We start from the raw sequence: 18,955 nt of genomic DNA, 5'->3' as shown, positions 1-18,955 counted from the left end.
CGTGGTCATAAGGGTGAGGGGTTATCTATTATAAACAGGCGTGATCACAAGGGTAGGGGTTATCTATTACAAACAGGCGTGATCACAAGGGTAGGGGTTATCTATTACAAACAGGCGTGGTCATAAGGGTGAGGGGTTATCTATTACAAACAGGCGTGGTCATAAGGGTGAGGGGTGTTATCTATTATAAACAGGCATGATCACAAGGGTAGGGGTTATCTATTACAAACAGGCATGATCACAAGGGTAGGGGTTATCTATTACAAACAGGCGTGATCACAAGGGTAGGGGTTATCTATTACAAACAGGCATGATCACAAGGGTAGGGGTTATCTATTACAAACAGGCATGATCACAAGGGTAGGGGTTATCTATGACAAACAGGCGTGGTCATAAGGGTGAGGGGTTATTGGTTGCAAGGAGAGGGGAGGGTGCGGTAAGTTACATAGTTATAGGGGTGGTGGTGGTGAGAAGCCCAGTGTTCCGGGGCGGGAGGACGTTCCACAGGCTGAGCAGGAACAATGGTTGCAGGTTGCAGGGGGAGAGCAATTAGTTGAGGCAGGAACAAGTTGTTTCATTTGCAGCTCTCTGGTTACTTCAGACTTTCTAGCTCCTGGAGACCATCCCAAGGTGTACGTGTAGGTCATCAAGGCTGTAATGGCCAGGCTTGGACTGGGAGGCCTGACAGTGCATGCCTGTAGTCCCAGCTACTTGGGAGGCTGAGGCATGAGAATCTCTTGAACGCACGACGGGGAGGTTACAGTGAGCCAAGATCTCACCACTGCACTCCAGCCTGGGCGACAGAGCAAGAATCTGTCTCAAAAAAAAAAAAAAAAGGTTGGGTGCGGTGGCTCACACCTGTAATCCCAGCAGTTTAGGAGGCCCAGGTGGGCAGATGACCTGAGGTTGGGATTTCAAGACCAGCCTGACCAACATGGAGAAACCTTGTCTCTACTAAAAATATATAATTAGCCAAGCGTGGTGGTGCATGCCTGTTATCCCAGCTACTCGGGAGGCTGAGGCAGGAGAATTGCTTGAACCCAGGAGGTGGAAGTTGCGGTGAGCCGAGATTTTGCCATTGCACTCCAGCCTGGGTAACAAGAGCTAAAGTCCGTCTCAATAAAAGAAGGAAAAAAAAAAGAAAATTTGAATCAACTTCAAAGAAAGAAGGTGAATTTAGCCACCCATTTATCCCTTCACCCTCCGCAGATCCTTCCAAAAGGATAGTGAAGGATTAAAAAAGACCACCCTACCCACACTAAGAGAAAAACTGGAGGAGAAAGGGGCCATCAGTGGTTGAGTGATTTCTGAAAATATATGGGCTATGGAATACAGATGGAGGAGTGGTAAAATGATACTTCAGGGCAGGGCAGGCTACATTTAGAGGACACGGGGAGAAATAAAGCCAAGGAGGCAGCCATTCTTTTTGTAGCCCCAGAGAGACTTGGAACTTAGAAATGAACAGGATGCCCTTGGGAGTGGGGGACAGGGCAGGGAACAGGGACACTAATTGAAAGTCTGCTATATATAGAAGATGGCCAGGTCTAGGCCCAGTGGCTCAGGCCTGTAATCCCAGCATGTTGGGAGGCTGAGGTGAGCAGATTACCTGAGGTCAGGAGTTCAAGACCAGCCTGGTCAACATGGTGAAACCCCGTTTCTGCTAAAAATACTAAAATTAGCTGGGTGTGGTAGCACACACCTGTAGTCTGTAGTTCCAGCTACTCAGAAGGGTGAGGCAGGAGATTTGCTTGAACCTGGGAGGCAGGGGTTGCAATGAGCCAAGATCATACCACTGCACTCCATCCTGGGTGATGGAAAAGACTGTGTCTTGGAAAAAAAAAAGAAGATGATGGCCAGGAGTGGTAGTGGTGGTGCATGCCTGTAATCAGCCTTATGGGAGGCCAAGGCAGGAAGATGACTTGAGTTCAGGAGTTCGAGACTAGCCTGGCCAACATGGAGAAAGCCCATCTCTACATTTCTGTAAAAGTACAAAATTAGCTGGGTGTGGTGGTGCATGCCTGTAATCCCAGCTATTTGGCGGGGGGTTGAGGCAGAAGAATAGCTTGAACCCAGGAGGCAGAGTTTGCAGTGAGCTGATATCTCACCATTGCACTCCAGCTGGGCCACAGAGCAAGACTCAGTCTCAAAAAAAGAAAAATAGAAAGTCAGTATATAGAAGAGTTGACTCTACTCAGAACATAACCCTTCTCAGTTCCATCAAGATAACTTGAAAACCTTCAATATATTTTCAGTGAATAGCCAAGCTCAGAAAAAAAAAAAAAGGTAGGAGGTTCCTAGGTGCTTTATACATATTAAGTGCCAAATGTTTGTTGTTATATTAACCTCTGAAGACCAGAGAGTTTAGGTAACTTATTAAGTTCACACAGCCTATGGGTGGCAAAGTCAGGATTAGAACTCAGGTAGTCTTTTTCTGAATATGCGTATAAATAATAGCATATTCAAAGTCTTTTTAACGTTATGTTTATAAATAACGTGGTTATTGGCTGGGCATGGTGGCTCACGCCTGTAATCCCAGCATTTGGGAAGCTGAGGTGGGCAGACCACTTGAGGTCAGGAGTTTGAGACCAGCCTGGCCAACATGGTAAAACCCCATCTCTACTAAAAATACAAAAATTAGCTGGGTGTGGTGCCAGGTGCCGGTAATCTCAGCTACTTGGGAGGCTGAGGCAGAAGAATCACTTGAACTTGGGAGGCGGAGGTTGCAGTGAGCCAAGATCATCCCACTGCACTCCAGCCTAGGTGACAGAGATAGTCTCCATCTCAATAATAATAATAATAATAATAATAATAATAATGTGGTTACATAGTCCATTCATGTAACCATGTTATTTATAAGCATAACTATTTATAATTATTTCAAAGAAGAAATATTTTTTGTTCACATGGGACCATTCTATATTTCTTATGCTGAATTTCTCACCATCCCTTGAAATATTTCCCTTTTAGCACATAGAATATATGAGTAAAACATATCAAATAACATTTTATTTCTTGAATAGGCAATTTTTAGTCACAACATTAAAATTCATCTGGCATATTTTGTCATCATTATCGTCATCACTATTCCTAGTACTAATATCTTATATTAGTGGAAGGAAATTAAAAATACTTTATAGCTATTACTTCTGAGCAGTGAGACCAAAGTGGGTTGGGACAGCAGCATAGGAAGGAGTTAGATTTTGTTTTGTTTTATATACTTATGTACTATTTTTATTTGTGTCAAGTGTAAAATACATTTTTATGGTATGGGGGAAAAAAGGAGAAATGCAAAAAGAAACAAATGCCATACATAAAAAAAAAATGTTTCTTGGCCAGGAGCGGTGGCTCATGCCTGTAATCCCAGCACTTTGGAAGGCTGAGGCAGGTGGATCACAAGGTCAAGAGATCGAGACCATCCTGGTCAACATGGTGAAACCCCATCTCTACTAAAAATACAAAAAATTAGATGGGCATGGTGGCTCATGCCTGTAGTCCCAGCTATCCAGGAGGCTGAGACAGGAGAATTGCTTCAACCCAAGAGGCGGAGGTTGCAGTGAGCCGAGATCACGCCATTGCACTCCAGCCTGGGTAACAAGAGCAAAACTCCATCTCAAAAAAAAAAAAATGTTTCTCATGGTCAGAGTTGTCTATTTTAATCGTCGCTTGATTATTGAATGATTTTGTCTTGTCTTCAAATGCCATTTAAGTTGATCACTTATATTCAATTATCTTACTCTAACAAATGAGGATTCTTCTTATTTATTTATTTTTTTTGAAATGGAGTCTTGCTCTGTTGCCCAGGCTGCAACACTGCCTCCCAGGTTCAAGCGATTCTCCTGCCTCAGCCTCCTGAGTAGCTGGGATTACAGGCACGTGCCACCACGCCCGGCTAATTTTTGTAGAGACGGGGTTTCACCATATTGGTCAGACTGGTCTTGAACTCCTGACCTCATGATCCGCCTGCCTCGGCCTCCCAAAGTGCTGGGATTACAGGCGTGAGCCACCGCACCCAGCCTACAAATCCTTCTTAAATAAAGCAATGATGGCCTTTTTTAAAACTTAGAGTTGTGAAAGTTTATAACATTTTAAATTTATTTTGAGAGTAGAAGTTACAAAAATGATTTATGGAAAAAATATTGTTTGCCAATATTGCCCTGACTTCTGACATCTAAGAAAAGGTAGCAAATACAATATGCTGTACTAAAAACTAATAGGTACTCGTTTGCAAAGACACTAATGAGTATTGGTGAATATGTGTAACCCACTTATATCTTGATTATTTGCAGGACTATTTCAAGCCTAGAAGAAGTTGTTGAAAAGCAAGGAGACATCATTGAATACCTGAAGCGCCACAATGCACTGCTGAGTAAGCGATTGTTGGCTCTCACTTCCTCGGACCTGGGCTGTCAGCCAAGTAGAACGTGAGAGGCTCGCCCTCATGACAGCAATTGCAGAGAAACCCAGAGTGATTCAAACTAACTGACTACTGGACAAGCTGCCACAGGGAACTGCAGCTTTTGCTGAATAGCATTTTACAGTGTTTGTTGGAAACCTGAATTTGGTTCTGACTTCTGTGGCTGTTTAAAATATAGGGCTTGACTGGGCATGGTGGCTCATGCCTGTATGTAATCCCAGCACTTTGGGAGGCCAAGGCAGGTGGATCACCTGAGGTCGAGAGTTTGAGACCAACCTATCTCTACTAAAAATACAAATTAGCCGGGCATGGTGGCACATGCCTGTAGTTCCAGCTACTCGGGAGGCTGAAGCAAGTGAATTGCTTGAAGCTGGGAGGCGGAGGTTGCGGTGAGCCAAGATTGTGCCACTGCACTCCAGCTGGGCAACAAGAGTGAAACTCTGTCTCAAAATAAATAAATAAAATAAAATAAAATATAGGGCTGTGGGTCACTTGAAAAGTGCCTGTAGAAGCCCTGATAACTTGAGGAGAATGTCCGTTTTATACTTCTTGAACTGATTTAACTGCTTGGTTTATCCTAGGATCAGAGGCTAAACAACTCCATGGTCAACATTTTTCTACCTGACACTGAACCCTGTAATGATTTGGTTATGAATAGGGGAAGCCTAACAAGACAATCTATTTTAAACAGGGTTTTAATCAAATAAGTTCTTCTCACTTTTAAGCTGTTGAAAGAAGTCATTATTTCTTGTGAATGTTTTTCCTGCAGAGTGTTATCATGTATTTTATATGCTTATGTGGTGTTGAATGACATCATGGGCCATGTAGCTTTCATAGAGAAATTTTCCCACCATAGGACTGAGGTCTCACTAGGTGATATACTATGCAAACTCCTACAGCTTTCTATTCTCAAGAAATAAGATAGTCCAGGTGTGGTAGCTCACGGCTGTAATCCCAGCACTTTGGGAGGCCAAGGAGGGCAGATCACGAGGTCAAGATTTCAAGACCATCCTGCACGACATGGTGAAACCCCGTCTCTACTAAAAAAAAAAAAAAAAAATTAGCTGGGCATGGTGGTGCATGCCTGTAGTCCCAGCTACTCGGGAGGCTGAGGCAGGAGAATCGCTTGAACCTGGGAGGCAGAAGTTGCAGTGAGCCAAGATGTCACTGCACTCCAGCCTGGTGACAGAGTGAGATTCCATCTCAAAAAAAAAAAAAGAAGTTGTGATAATTATTTGGGCCAGTGTTAGACCGACCTGTGTTACACAAACCTATGTTGCCTGTTATATTGGCAGCACATTTCATTAGCAATAGCTGCAAAATGCAGAGAAGAATTTAGAACTTCCACTTTGTTTTTATCATTCTTCAAGAAGTTGCCATATATTTCAGTCTGGTTATACCTTCATTGGATCAATAACTTGTTATAGGAAGGGCATCTTCTGTGATTTTAAATTACTGGGTAAAAAGAAAAAAGATACCTTTTAAAATCTTGGATTATACTTAAAAATTATAATGGGGATAAAATGCATATTAAGTTATTTGCAGATATTAAACATCTGATTCTCAAGATAAAAATGAAGTTGTTTTCAGAGCAAATGGCATTATTTCTCCATTTTTCCTAGTATGCTCCTTTTGCCAACTTGCTATTAGCATTGTTATATGCTGCTGTAGAAAGATTTTTGGTTGAAGGCTGAATATGAGGGGAGGGGATATTTGTGACTGTGTTAATCTTTTTTGATCATTAGCTGAATATTCAATACTTGATATGTAACTATATAGGGATATATTCAATATAACTATATAGGCAAGAGATATATTGATTTGGCCACATCCATTTGATTTATGGAGCACAAATACTTGTTTCCTTTAGATATAGCCATTGCTGGGGCATTCTAAGTTTTCCAGTAAGATACAGATGATTGTGTATGGCTGGGAAGAGTTGCTCATGCCTGTAATCCCAGTACTTTGGGAGACTGAGGCAGGAGGATCACTCAAGTCCAGGAGTTTGAGAGCAGCCTGGGCAACATAGTGAAACACCATCTCTTGAAAAAAAACGAAAAGATCGTGTGTCACCTGCACACAACAGTCACAAACTTAAAGCCAAATTGTATTTTTAAAATTCAGATTGTGTTCAAGGTCGCTCCCTTCTTTCTCCCTTCCGTTTTTTTTTTTTTTTTTTTTTTTTTTTTAGATGGAATCTTGCTCTGTTGCCCAGCCTAGAGTGCAGTGGCACGATCTCGGCTCCCTGCAACCTCCACCCCTTGGAGTCAAGTGATTCTCCTACCTCAGCCTCCCAAGTAGCTGGGATTACAGGCATACACCACCATGCCCATCTAATTTTTATATTTTTAGTACAAATGGGGTTTCACCATGCTGGCCAGGCTGGTCTCAAACTCCTGACCTTGTGATCCACCCTCCTTGGTTGAGATTACAGGCATGAGCCCCTGCACCCGGCCTTCCTTTTTTTTTTTTTTTTTTTTGAGATGGAGTTTTGCTCTTGTTACCCAGGCTGGAGTGCGATGGCGCGATCTCGGCTCACTGCAACCTCCGCCTCCTGAGTTCAGGCAATTCTCCTGCCTCAGCCTCCTGAGTAGCTGGGATTACAGGCACGTGCCACCATGCCCAGCTAATTTTTTTATTTTTAGTACAGACGGGGTTTCACCATGTTGACCAGGATGGTCTCGATCTCTTGACCTCGTGATCCACCCGCCTCGGCCTCCCAAAGTGCTGGGATTACACTTCTTTCTTTTTAGTATGTTTCAAAGCCATTGCCTTCTCTAGAAATCTTTTTCTCTGTTCTGGAAGAAGAGCCTATAAACTTTGGTTTCAGTTGTTTTTCTTTTCAAAAAGGAACAGCAGTGTTAGTTAGATGATAACTCTTATTTATTTTTAAAATTTAATTTGGATCTATAGAGTTTCTGAGATTTATGGGGTAAACTTTGGTTTACAAGAAACGGTGTCGTTAAAAAGTTAGGGTGCCCAGGTTCTCATGTAATATTTGTATAACCATCAACATTTTTCTGAATCCAGTAATGAACACTTCAAACAATAAATGAAAGTGAAACTAAGTATCAGAAGTAGCAAAACGGCCAGATGTGGTGGCTCATGCCTGTAATCCCAGCACTTTGGGAGGCTGAGGAGGGTGGATCACCTGAGGTTGGGAGCTCGAAACCAGCCTGGCCAACATGGTAAAACCCCATCTCTGCTAAAAATACAAAATCAGCCAGGTTTGGTGGCGCATATCTGTAAACCCAGCTATTTGGGAGGCTGAGGCAGGAGAATAGAATCCCTTGAACCTGGGAGGCGGAGGTTGCAGTTAACGGAAATTGTGCCACTGCATTTCCAGCCTGGGTGACAGAGCTAGACTCTGTCTCAAAAAAAGAAAAAAGAAGTAACGAAACAGAAAAATGAACAAAACGATTTTTAAAAGTTTATTTATTATACTTTAAGTTCTGGGGTACAAGTGCAGATGATGCAGGCTTGTTACAGAAGTATATACGTGCCCTGGTGGTGGTTTGCTGCATCCGTTGCCCTGTCGTCTATATTAGATATTTCTCCTAATCCCATCCCTCCCCAATCTCCCCACACCCTGCTATCCCTCCTCTAGCCCCCCATCCCCCAGACCCTGGTGTCTGATGTTCCCCTACCTGTGCCCATGTGTTCTCATTGTTCAACATCCACTTATGAGTGAGAACATGTGGTGTTTGGTTTTCTGATCTTGCGGATCCCTTCCTTACACCTTATACAAAAATTAACTCTAGATGGATTAAAGATTTAAATACGAGGGCTAACGCTATAAAAACTCTAGAAGAAAACCTAGGTAATACCATTCAGGAAATAAGCATGGGCAAGGACTTAATGACTAAAACACTAAAAGCAATGGCAACAAAAGCCAAAATAGACAAATGGGATCTAATTAAACTTAAGAGCTTCTGCACAGCAAAAGCAACAGTCATTAGAGTGAACCTGCAACCAACAGAATGGGAAAAAATTTTTGCAACCTACCTATCTTGACAAAGGGCTAATATCCAGAATCTACGGAGAACTTAAATTCACAAGAAGAAAACAACCTCATCAAAAAGGATATGGACAGACACTTTTCAAAAGAAGACATTTATGCAGCCAACAAACATATGAAAAAATGCTCATCATCACTTGTCATTAGAGAAAAATAATTTAAATGTTAAACATTCTATTCACCAGGCTGGTAATTGTGCCAGTACTGTGGATAACAGAAAGAAAAGACTCTGGTTGGTAGCTTACATTCTAAAGAGACCGAGGAATAGATTTCCAGACGTTGTGCTGAGTGCAGTAAGGACATTGGCCCAATGTGCTGTGCCAGATCCACATCAGGGGACACCTGGGGGCGGGAGGGTAGAGGGTGTAGGAATGCCAGGCAAAACGATGAGTAAAGTAGCAAGGCAAATAGCTACAAAATATCACAAGCACTGTGTGTAGCTGGAACCAAAAGTGTGAGGCAAGACCTGGGTGGAGAGGTGGACGGGGTCAGAGCTTGGAGGGCCTTTATACTACGCCGGAGACCCGCACTTTATCTTGTTGATAATGGGATCCTCTGAAGCATTTCAAGCAGGAAATGACGTCAGTTTTAGTTTCAGGAGTATCAGATCATAGTTCAATATGGACAAAATATAAATGGCAGAAAGATATGGCCCCGAACTAGGGTAGGTGTCGTAAACCTTTTGTTATAAGTATATATGTGTATATGTATATAGATAGATATAGGTATATATATATGACACAGTATCATGACTTAGAAAGTTAAAAGCTTATTTTTTTTAATGGCAATATGGAAAAACATAAAGCAAAAAAGTTATTTGAAATCTCACTACCAAGGAATTATACCAATGTACACTTTTTTTTTTTTAGTCTCACTCTGTTGTCCAGGCTGGAGTGCAGTGGCGTGATCTGGGCTCACTGCAACCTCCTCCTCCTGGGTTCAAACAATTCTCCTGCCTCAGCCTCCCAAGTAGCTAGGATTACAGATGTGTGCCACTATTTTTTAGTATAAAATACTAAAAATTTTATATTTTTAGTGTGAGCCAGCACATTCAGTCTCCATATCCTTACCAATAGTGGGTGTTATCTTATTTAAATCTTGACCCATCAGATGAGTATGTCATTGTTTCAAATTGCATTTCTTTGGATACTAACGAAGGGTTAAACATTTTTTTCCAAATTATTTGGTCATTTATATAACTTTTATGACATGTATATTCAAGTCCTTTGCTTATTATTGTCCTGTGATATTCTTTTTCTTAACAAATACAATCTTCTGAGCAGGCATGGTGACTCATACCTGTAATCACCAGCACTTTGGGAGACTGAGGCGGGCAGATCGGTCAGGAGTTGGAGACCAGCCTGGCCAACATGGTGAAACCCTGTCTCTACTAAAAATACAAAAATTAGCTGGGCATGGTGGCAGGTGCCTGTAGTCCCAGCTACTCAAGAGGCTGAAGCAGGAGAATCACTTGAACTCTGGTGGTGGAGTTTGCAGTGAGCCAAGATCGTGCCACTACACTCCAGCCTGGGTGACAGAGGGAAACTTCATCTCAAAAAAAAAAAAAAAAGACACACCACACACACATGGTTTTTTTACATACACATATATATAATATGTGTATATCCGCCCACCTTGGCCTCCCACAGTGCTGGGATTGCCGGCGTGAGCCACTGCACCCAGCTTGCATTGGATATCTTCTTGTCATGTGAGAGCTGCCAGTGGCTTAAGTGAATTTTAGTATATCCAGGCTTCTGCCATAGGCCCTCTTTCTTCTTTCAAGGATTCAAACAAAAGTTTTATTTGAGACTTTTTTATACACACACACACACAAAATCTTCCTTTATATATTAAAGATAGTCCTCACGTTTGTTAGAAATACATCCTAGTTACTTACACTGGTTATTCTAGTTAGCAAAAAATAAAAAAAATAAAAAATAAATAAATACATCCTACTTTGTTATTTTGGGTTCTTTTGTCATTTACTTTTTAAATACTGCAGTCTGGATTCTTCCTCCACCAGCACTGGTGAAAAAGTTTACACTAATGAATCACTAGAGCCACATTGGATATCTTCTTTTTCTTTTTGGAGACAGGCTCTATCTCTCAGGCTGTGCAGTGGCATGCTCACAGCTCACTGCAACCTCTGCCTATCAAGTTCAAGCGATTCTCCTGCCTCAGCCTCCCGAGTAGCTGGGATTACAGGTGTGAGCCACCGCGTCTGGACTGTTTGTTTTCTTTCCTTTTTTTTTTTTTTGAGACAGTTTCACTCTTCTGCCCAGGCTGGAGTGAAGTGGTACAATCTTGGCTCACTAAAATCTCTGCCCCCCAGGTTCAAGCGATTCTCCTGCCTCATCCTCCTGTGTAGCTGAGATTATGGGCGCCTGCCACCACGCCTGGCTAATTTTTGTGCTTTTAGTAGAGACGGGGTTTTACCATGTTGGCCAGGCTGGTCTCAAACTCCTGACCTCAGATGACCCGCCTGCCTCTGCCTCCCAAAGTGCTGGGATTACAGGCGTGAGCCACCGTGCCCGGCCATATTACACTCTCCTTTATATATTTTCTTTATGTGACTTCCAGGTCAGCACAGTCTTGTGGTTTCTTTCCACCTTGTTGGTGACTTCTTCTCAGTCTCCTTTGCTGTTTCTTCTTTTTCTATACTCATTTTAATGTTTATATTCAGTAAAATTCACTGTTGGCATATAGTTCTATGACTTTTGAAAAATGGTCATAAAGTCGTATAACCAATATTACAATAGTAATAGGGTGAGACTTTGGGGATGTTGAAATGAGGTGAAAGTATTTTGCATGTGGGACAGATGTGCATGTTTGGGTCCAGAAGATGGACTGTAGTAGACAAAATCATGTCCCGGCCCCAAAGATGTTTATGTCTTAATCCCAAGAAACTGTGAATATTTTAATTTACATAACAAGAGAATTTGCTGTGTAATTAAATTAGGGATTGAGAGAGATGGTGAGATTTTCTTTAATCAGCTGTGTGGGCCTACAGTAATTTAAAAGATTCTTTTTCTGTTTGTTTGTTTTTGAGATAGTTTTGCTCTTGTTGCCCAGGCTGGAATGCAATGGCATGATCTTGGCTCACTGTAACCTCCGACTCCCAGGTTCAAGCAATTCTCCTGCCTTACCCTCCCAAGGAGCTGGGATTACAGGCATGCACCTCCATGCCTGACTAATTTTGTATTTTTAATAGAGATAGGGTTTCACCATGTAGGTCAGGCTGGTCTGGAACTCCCGACCTCAGGGATCTGCCTGCCTCATCCTCCCAATCAGCTGGGATTACAGGCGTGAGCCACCATGCCCAGCTTCTGTTTACCTTTTAAATTTAATTTTTTTTTTTTTTTTTTTTGTAGAGGTGAGGACTCACTATATTGTCCAGGTTAGTCTGGAACTTCTGTCCTCAAGTGATCCTCCAGCCTCAGCCTCCCAAACTGCCGGGATTACAAGTATGAGCCACTATGCCCATCCAAAAGGAGGCTTCTAAAAACCATGAAGATACAAGAAAATATTGGAGACCAGTTTTACAATTGTGGTATAGGAAATGACTTTCTAAATGATTTGAAACCAGAATCTACAACATGTTTAATGTTTTGTAGTAATTTACATCAAGAAAAAATTTTTAATTGAAAAAAAATTGCATGTATCAGGATTAAAAATAGAGGTCAGGAGATGGGAAATCCCTCAAATTCTCGTAAGGAATTTACGAGACCTATATCTGATCTCATGCACTCCTCCTTACCTTTTAAAAATGTTTATTATCTATGTTTTTACAATTCCACTGGAACCTTTTTTATTTTTTATTTTATTTTTTGAGATGGAGTCTTGCTCTGTCACCCAGGCTGAAGTGCAGTGGGGTAACATCCACCTCCTGGGTTCAAATGATTCTCCTGCCCCAGTCTCCTGAGTAGCTGGGACTACATGCCCAAGCCACCATGCCTGGCTAATTTTTGTACTTTTAGTAGAGACAGGGTTTCACCGTGTTGGCCAGGCTGGTCTCGAACTCCTGACCAAAGGTGATCCGCCTGCCTTGGCCTCCCAAAGTGCTAGGATTACAGGCATGAGCCACGGCCCTCAGCCAGGAACCTTTTTTTTAAATCAAGGAATTACCTGTCCACATGTCAAAGGTTGAACATTCCTCTTGTGATTTGTATACCATCCTCTTTGCTTGTGGAACTTTAAAATTGTAATATTCACTTTTTTTTTTTTTTTTTTTTTGAGGAGTCTTGCTGTGATGCTCAGGCTGAAGTGCAATGGCGCTCCACTTGGCTCACTGCAAACTACACCTCCTGGGTTCAAGCAATTCTCCTGCCCCAGCCTCCCAAGTAGCTACGGGTGCGTGCCCCTATGCCTGGCTGATGTTTGTATTTTTAGTAGAGACAAGGTTTCACCATATTGGCCAGGTTGGTCTTGAACTCCTGACCTCAGGTGATCTGCCTGCCTTGGCCTTCCAAAGTGCTGGGATTACAGGCATGAGCCATCACGCTTGGACTAGTTTCTATGCAGTTACTGCTGACTTCTAAATTTATATATCCAGCTGAGACCAATATTCGAAATTTGAGTGATACAGCCAATGAGATAGGAAAATCTGATGATCTCAGTTCCCTGCTTCAAGCTTTTCATTAGCTTCCCATTCTTCTTAAAGTCCCAAATCCTTAATGTACTAACAAGTTTATGATCTACTTTCTTCCTATCTTTTAAAGCTTAATGTTGGCCTTATTATAGATTAGTTCATATTAAAATAATGTATATAAACTAGTTTATGTAGGCCAAAGAAATCTCTATAGATATATACCAAAAATGTGTGCATGTGTGTGGATAGGTGAGGTTATACTAATAATTTCTATTTATATGCCTATTATTTGATTTTTTTTTAAGCGACGGGGTTTCACCTTGTTGGTCAGGGTGGTTTCGAACTCTTGACCTCAGGTGATCCACCCACCTTGTCCTCCTGAAGTTTTGGGATTACAGGCGTGAGCTACCACGCCCATCCAATTATTTGATTTTTAGTAAGCATGCTAAATTACTAGTATAAGAATCAAAGAGTTACCCAATTGGAAACCAAAGGTGAAATGTGGCCAGGCGCAATGGCTCATGTCTGCTATCCCAGCACTTTGGGATGGGTGGTTCGCTTGAGCTCAGGAGTTTGAGACCGCCCTTGGCAGCCTGGGTAGAGACCCTGTCTCTACTAAAAACACAAAAATTGCCAGGTGTGGCGGTGCAGGCCTGTGGTCCCAGCTATTTGGGATGCTGAGGTGGGAGGATCGCTTGAGACCGGTGTGGTAGAGGGGCTCAGAGGTTGCAGTGAGCTGAGATCACGCCACTGCACTTCAGCCTGGGTGACATAGGAAGACCCTGTCTCAAAAAAAAAAAAAAAAGGTTGGGCAAGGTGGCTTACGCCTATAATGCCAGCACTTTGCCTGAGGTTGGGAGTTCGAGACCAGCCTGACCATGTCAAAACCTTGTCTCTCATAAAAATACAAAATTAGCTGGGTGTCATGGTGGGCACCTATAATCCCAGCTACTCAGGAGGCTGAGGCAGGAGAATGGCTTGAAACTGGGAGGCAGTGGTTGCGGTGAGCAGAGATCATACCATTGCACTAAAGCCTGGGCAACAAGAGTGAAACTCTTGTCTCAAAAAAAAAAAAAAAAAAAAGGGAAGTGTACTCCTAAAAAGTTTATAATAACATAATTCATATAGAAAACTAGGTATTAATAGAAGAGGCTGGGCCGGGCATGGTGTCTCATTCCTGTAATCCCAGCACTTCGGGAGGCTGAGGTGGGCAGATCACCTAATGTCAGGAGTTTGAGACCAGCTTGGCCAACATGGTGAAACCCTGTGTCTACTAAAAATACAAAAATTAGCTCAGTGTGATGGTAGGCACCTGTAATCCCAGCTACTAGGGAGGCTGAGGCAGGAGGAATTGCTTGAACCCGGGAGGCGGAGGTTGCAGTGAGCTGACATCATGCCATTGCACTCCAGCCTGGATGACAAGAGCAAAACTCCATCTCAAAAAAAAAAAAGAAAAAAGAAAAAGGCCAGGTGAGGTGGCTCACACCTGTAATCTCAGCACTTGGAGAGGGCTGAGGAGGCAGATCACCTGAGGTCAGAAATTTGAAACTAGCCTGACCAAGATGGCTCCAATTCTAAGGAAATGGACAGTTAATAATATTTATAGTTCAATAGCTAGTTTCTCAAATCTTAAGAAATTTGAAACTAGCCAAAATACACAATTTAACTGAGTTTTAGACAGGGGAGTAGGGATGAATATGTTCATTCAACTATAAGTGTGCCCAATCAAACCTCAGGTAGAAATGGCAGTCATACAGAAACCATAACTCAGAACATATGGATAAAAGGAAACAATTTTACTTGTTCTTTAAGGTACAAAGAATAGTACATAAAGTGAAATGTCCATCACCTAGACACAACAATTATTGATATTTTCTCACATTTGCTTCATTGATTGTATTTTTTTTTTTTTTTTGGCTAGAGCTCTTTAATAAAAATCACAGAAATACAATTTCACCCCTAAATATTTTACTCTGGATAAAAGCATTTCGTAAATTGTAATGCTATCACACCTAACAGAATTAACAGCCTTGTTATCACCTAATGCCCTGCCATACTCACATTTTCCTGAGTCAGAAATGTCTTTTTTGGGTTGGGCATGGTGGCTCATGCCTATATTCCCAGCACTTTGGGAGGTCGAGGCAGGAGGACCACTTGAGGCTAACAGTTCAAAATCAGCTTGGTCAACATAGTGAGACCCAGTCGCTACTAAAAAAAAAAAAATTAAATTAAAATTGCCTGGGGCAGGTTGGGCACAGTGGCTCATGCCTGTAATTCTAGCACTTTGGGAAGTGGAGGCAGGAGGATCACTTGAGCCTAGGAGTTTGAGCCCAGGCTGGGCAACAAAGTGAGACCTCATCTCCTCAAAAAATCAAAAGTTGACTGGGTAGCAGGTGCCTGTAATCCCAGCTACTCAGGAGGCTGAGGCAGGAGAATCGCTTGAACCCAGGAGGCAGAGGTTGCAGTGAGCTGAGATTGCGCCATTGTACTCTAGCCTGGGCAACAAGAGCGAAACTCCATCTCAAAAAAAAAAAAAAAAGTTAACTGGGCATGGTGGCATGCATGCCTGGAGTTCCAGCTACTCGGGAGGCTGAGGTGGTAGGATTGCTTGAGCCTGGGAGGTTGAGGCTGCAGTGAACATGATCCTGTCACTGCACTCCAGCCTGGATAACAGAGTCAGACCCTATCTGAAAAAAAAAAAAAAAAAAAAAAAAGCTAATTGTGATGGTGTGAGACCATTATTCAGAGGCTGAGGTGAGACAATCCCTTGAGTCCAGGAGTTCAAGTTTAAGGTTATGATAAGCTATGATTGTGCCACTGCACTCTAGCCTGGGCAACAGGGTGAGACCTCATCTCGAAAAAATTAAAAAAAATAAGTTAACTTTGGTGCATACACACACATATAACTTCACCTTCATAGCTTTCATGCAAAATAAGTATTATGTCCATCTTACACATGAGTTTAGGCCCACTACCAGACATCAGTGGAATCTAGATATAAGCCCAGATCCTTCTGGTTAAGTTAGTTTAGCGTTCTGAGAGTTTAAACATGTACCTGTGGACATCTCCTTTCTCATAGTCAGAGGGAAAAATAATACCTTATTACTTCCTGTGTATGTATAAAGCATTCCATTGACAAACCATTTAAGGGGCTGGTTTTGTCAGTGATTGAAGGCATCCCTAGATACTTCTTTACCACTGATTCACCTTAACTAGGATACTTTTTTTTGTCTCAAAACTGTTTTCTTAATTTTAAATCCGTTTTTTTTGTTGTTGTTGTTAACCTACTGCCTACATCTCAGAGTTGTTTTGAAAATACTGCAACTTCTGGGACATAGTTAGGGCTCCATAAATGTTAACAGTCTTTGAAAGAAAACATTCTGAGTCAATATAGGTGCACCATCCTGCCCAGTGATTCATCTTTTAGTCTCTGACATGGTGTCTAACAGTAATGTCCATTAGTAACGAGATTTCCCAGGTCTCTCTAGTGTCATAACAAGTCACTCTCTTCCAAAATACTGTGCACAGAATACAGGAAGAGATGAAATAGCAAAGAATACAGGAAGAAATGAAAATGATGTGACGCAGAAGGTTTCTAAGAAACCTAACGTAGTGATTCCCACCAGTAGGTGGCTTCTGGCGATAACAGAAAAAAACTGTTAAAGCCTCACATGTTAAAAGCTAAAAATGCTTACCCTCTCCCTGTGGTCCCCACTCCATCCCTTTAAATTGTGCCCTATGGTTTAACTAAGGATTACAAGCTGCTCCCTGCCTAGTATGTGTCAGGAATAGCACAATCCAACCTTTACACTGAGAAGGCAAAGTTGATAAGTTTGTTCTAGTTCATCCCCTGGAAGCTCTATCTGCACTTTCTGAAAAACAGAAATAATCACCCTTCTACTCAGCGATGCACCAAGTCCACGAACATGATAGGTAACCCCCACAACATTCCCGAAAGGTAACCAATCCTAGCACTGTTTCATAGACAGTTGTCGGAGCAACATAAAACTTTCTTCTTGGAAACTGTGAGAGAAAAAAAACTAGAGGGATTATATCCGTAGATACATTAATACAATAGCCTCTGCATCTTCCATTAAAAAAAACAACTAGAAAATTAGTTCAGCCTCACAGGTGAGTTTTTATTCACCAGTGGTTCCTGTATAGATTCTGAGAGGTTGTGAATCTGGTCCAACGTAGAAATAAGGCCAAAGAGGTCTGGTAAAAGTGTCAGAGAAAGTACAGATGTGAGATTTCTCAGCCATGTTATACAATGAGATCTCACCCAGCTCCTAGTCCACCAAAATGCCAATGGTCCTAGCTTTCACATCTAACAAGAGAGGGGTTGGAAAAGCCCCTGGTGCGTGATAGCCATCATCCTACAGCTCAGTTCTCCAACATCCCTACTGGGCTGATGAGGGTCTCCTCGCCTTTGTGGGAAGAGAATCTTTGCAAATGCCAATAGCCCATTCCGACTTATCTCCCACTTCAATCTCCCAGAAATGCCTGCCAGAAGGAAAACATGGAAAACCCAGAACAACTGGCTTGACTGTCAATCTTTTTGGGAAACCAGGAACTTTTTGTTTTCTTTTTGTAAATTTCACACATTTTTTATCTTCGGATACAATCAGGTTAGCGTGTGCTGTTTCAGAGTCTAGAATTACATCTACTTTAAATTTCTTTATAATGCTCCGCAGAGCAGAATACTGGGGAGGAAAACTGCAGCCATCTCTCTTCAAATGAATTGAAAAGATTGACGGGCTACTCTCATTTTCAGACTCGTAGAAAAGTTTAATTTGTGACAGCAGTTCCAGTTCAGACAGCTCACTGAGCTCTACCACCTTACTTAATTGGCTTTTGAGTGTGCTGATGTAGTTTGAAAATGCTGTTATGTTTGCACTGAGTTTCTGTTGATTGTCCTTCTCTTCTTCAGTTAGTCTGGAGAGAGCTGCCTGTTGCTCACAGTCTAAAAACTGGGTGAGGTGCTCAAATTCAGAGGACAGTTCCTGCCTTTGGCTTTCCACCTTCTCTCTCAGCTCTAAGAGTTTTTTGCTTTGAGTGCTTATTAATTTTTGGAGGTCTGCCAATTGCTTTTTCAGGGGCTGGATGTAACTGCGAAGCCTTTCCCTGTGATGAGAGGCAGCCTCCGCTATGGGCCTCACATGGTGGCCCTGGTGGTCAGGGGGCTGAGTGCACAGGGGACACAGCACCACCAGGTCCTCCTCGCAGAAAACACTCAGGGGCTGGTTGTGCTTCTCGCACAAGTTCCTCTTTTCCTGCCTCTTTTTCTTGCTCTTAGCGCTCTCGAGTATCTCGGCAATTTCAGTCATCCGTCCCATCTGGGTGTTGCTCCTGAAGTGCCTGTCTTGACATTGGTGACGACAAACAGGGCAAGGGAACAGTTCCTGCAGATCCATCCAGGACTGTTGGATGCAGGAACGACAGAAGTTGTGCCCACAATCGATGGTGATGGGGTCTCTTAGATAATCCAGACAGATGGAGCACTTGGATTCTGCTTTGAGTTTGGTCACACGTGCTGCTCTTGCCATTGGTCTGTCAATGAAGGTCTTGACCAAGGTGGTTGAGCTCTGTGGGTTTCTCCAGTGAGAAGCAGATATGCTCTTAGATCTCACCATCCTTCCTGGAGACAGTCACTGGAGACAGACCTCACTACAGTCCCACTGATTTCTCACATTGGTGGTAGCCCTTGAAGTCCTTTGAATCATCAGACCCTTTATTCCAGCTGCCAAAAGGAGTCCCACACACAGCCTGCTGGCAGTCACAGCTCAGCCAGACAATTACTCTTCCAACCTTTGGCTGCACGGAGAAAATGAAGCCAAGCTAAGCAGCTCTGTTAGGAAAACATCCGATGCCTCAAATCATTAGTTGCTGTAGGTGAGAAGATATTTCTTTCTTAAAAACAAAACAAGGTGAAACA

General features: G+C 42.4%; 2 protein-coding genes across 4 annotated transcripts in view; one reads left to right on the top strand and one right to left on the bottom strand.

Annotated features, from left to right (window-relative positions):
- Nucleotides 1-4,940, top strand: part of LOC105732472 (transmembrane protein 192) — a 47,015-nt gene extending 42,075 nt beyond the window's left edge. For 2 of the 3 annotated variants that reach the window (XM_064384058.1, XM_064384059.1), the window contains exon 6: nucleotides 4,287-4,940. In XM_064384058.1, coding sequence (XP_064240128.1) covers nucleotides 4,287-4,425 — 139 coding nt within the window. In that variant the 3' untranslated portion in view covers nucleotides 4,426-4,940. The remainder of the gene's footprint in view (nucleotides 1-4,286) is intronic. The other variant, XM_064384060.1, reaches the window with a different exon arrangement.
- Nucleotides 4,941-15,599: 10,659 nt separating this feature from the next.
- LOC135277756 (tripartite motif-containing protein 75-like) lies at nucleotides 15,600-18,718 on the bottom strand. The gene is given in 1 exon segment (XM_064383743.1): nucleotides 15,600-18,718. A coding segment is annotated over 1 exon segment (1,494 nt). The 5' UTR covers nucleotides 18,654-18,718; the 3' UTR covers nucleotides 15,600-17,159.
- Between the last annotated feature and the right edge of the window lie 237 nt (nucleotides 18,719-18,955).

Source organism: Aotus nancymaae, unplaced genomic scaffold (genome assembly GCF_030222135.1).
Source record: "Aotus nancymaae isolate 86718 unplaced genomic scaffold, 86718_ANA_hifiasm-v0.15.2.pri h1tg000033l, whole genome shotgun sequence".
Taxonomy (NCBI): domain Eukaryota; kingdom Metazoa; phylum Chordata; class Mammalia; order Primates; family Aotidae; genus Aotus; species Aotus nancymaae.
Note: the sequence above shows the minus strand (reverse complement) of the source record. Positions and strands in the feature narration are given on the sequence as shown.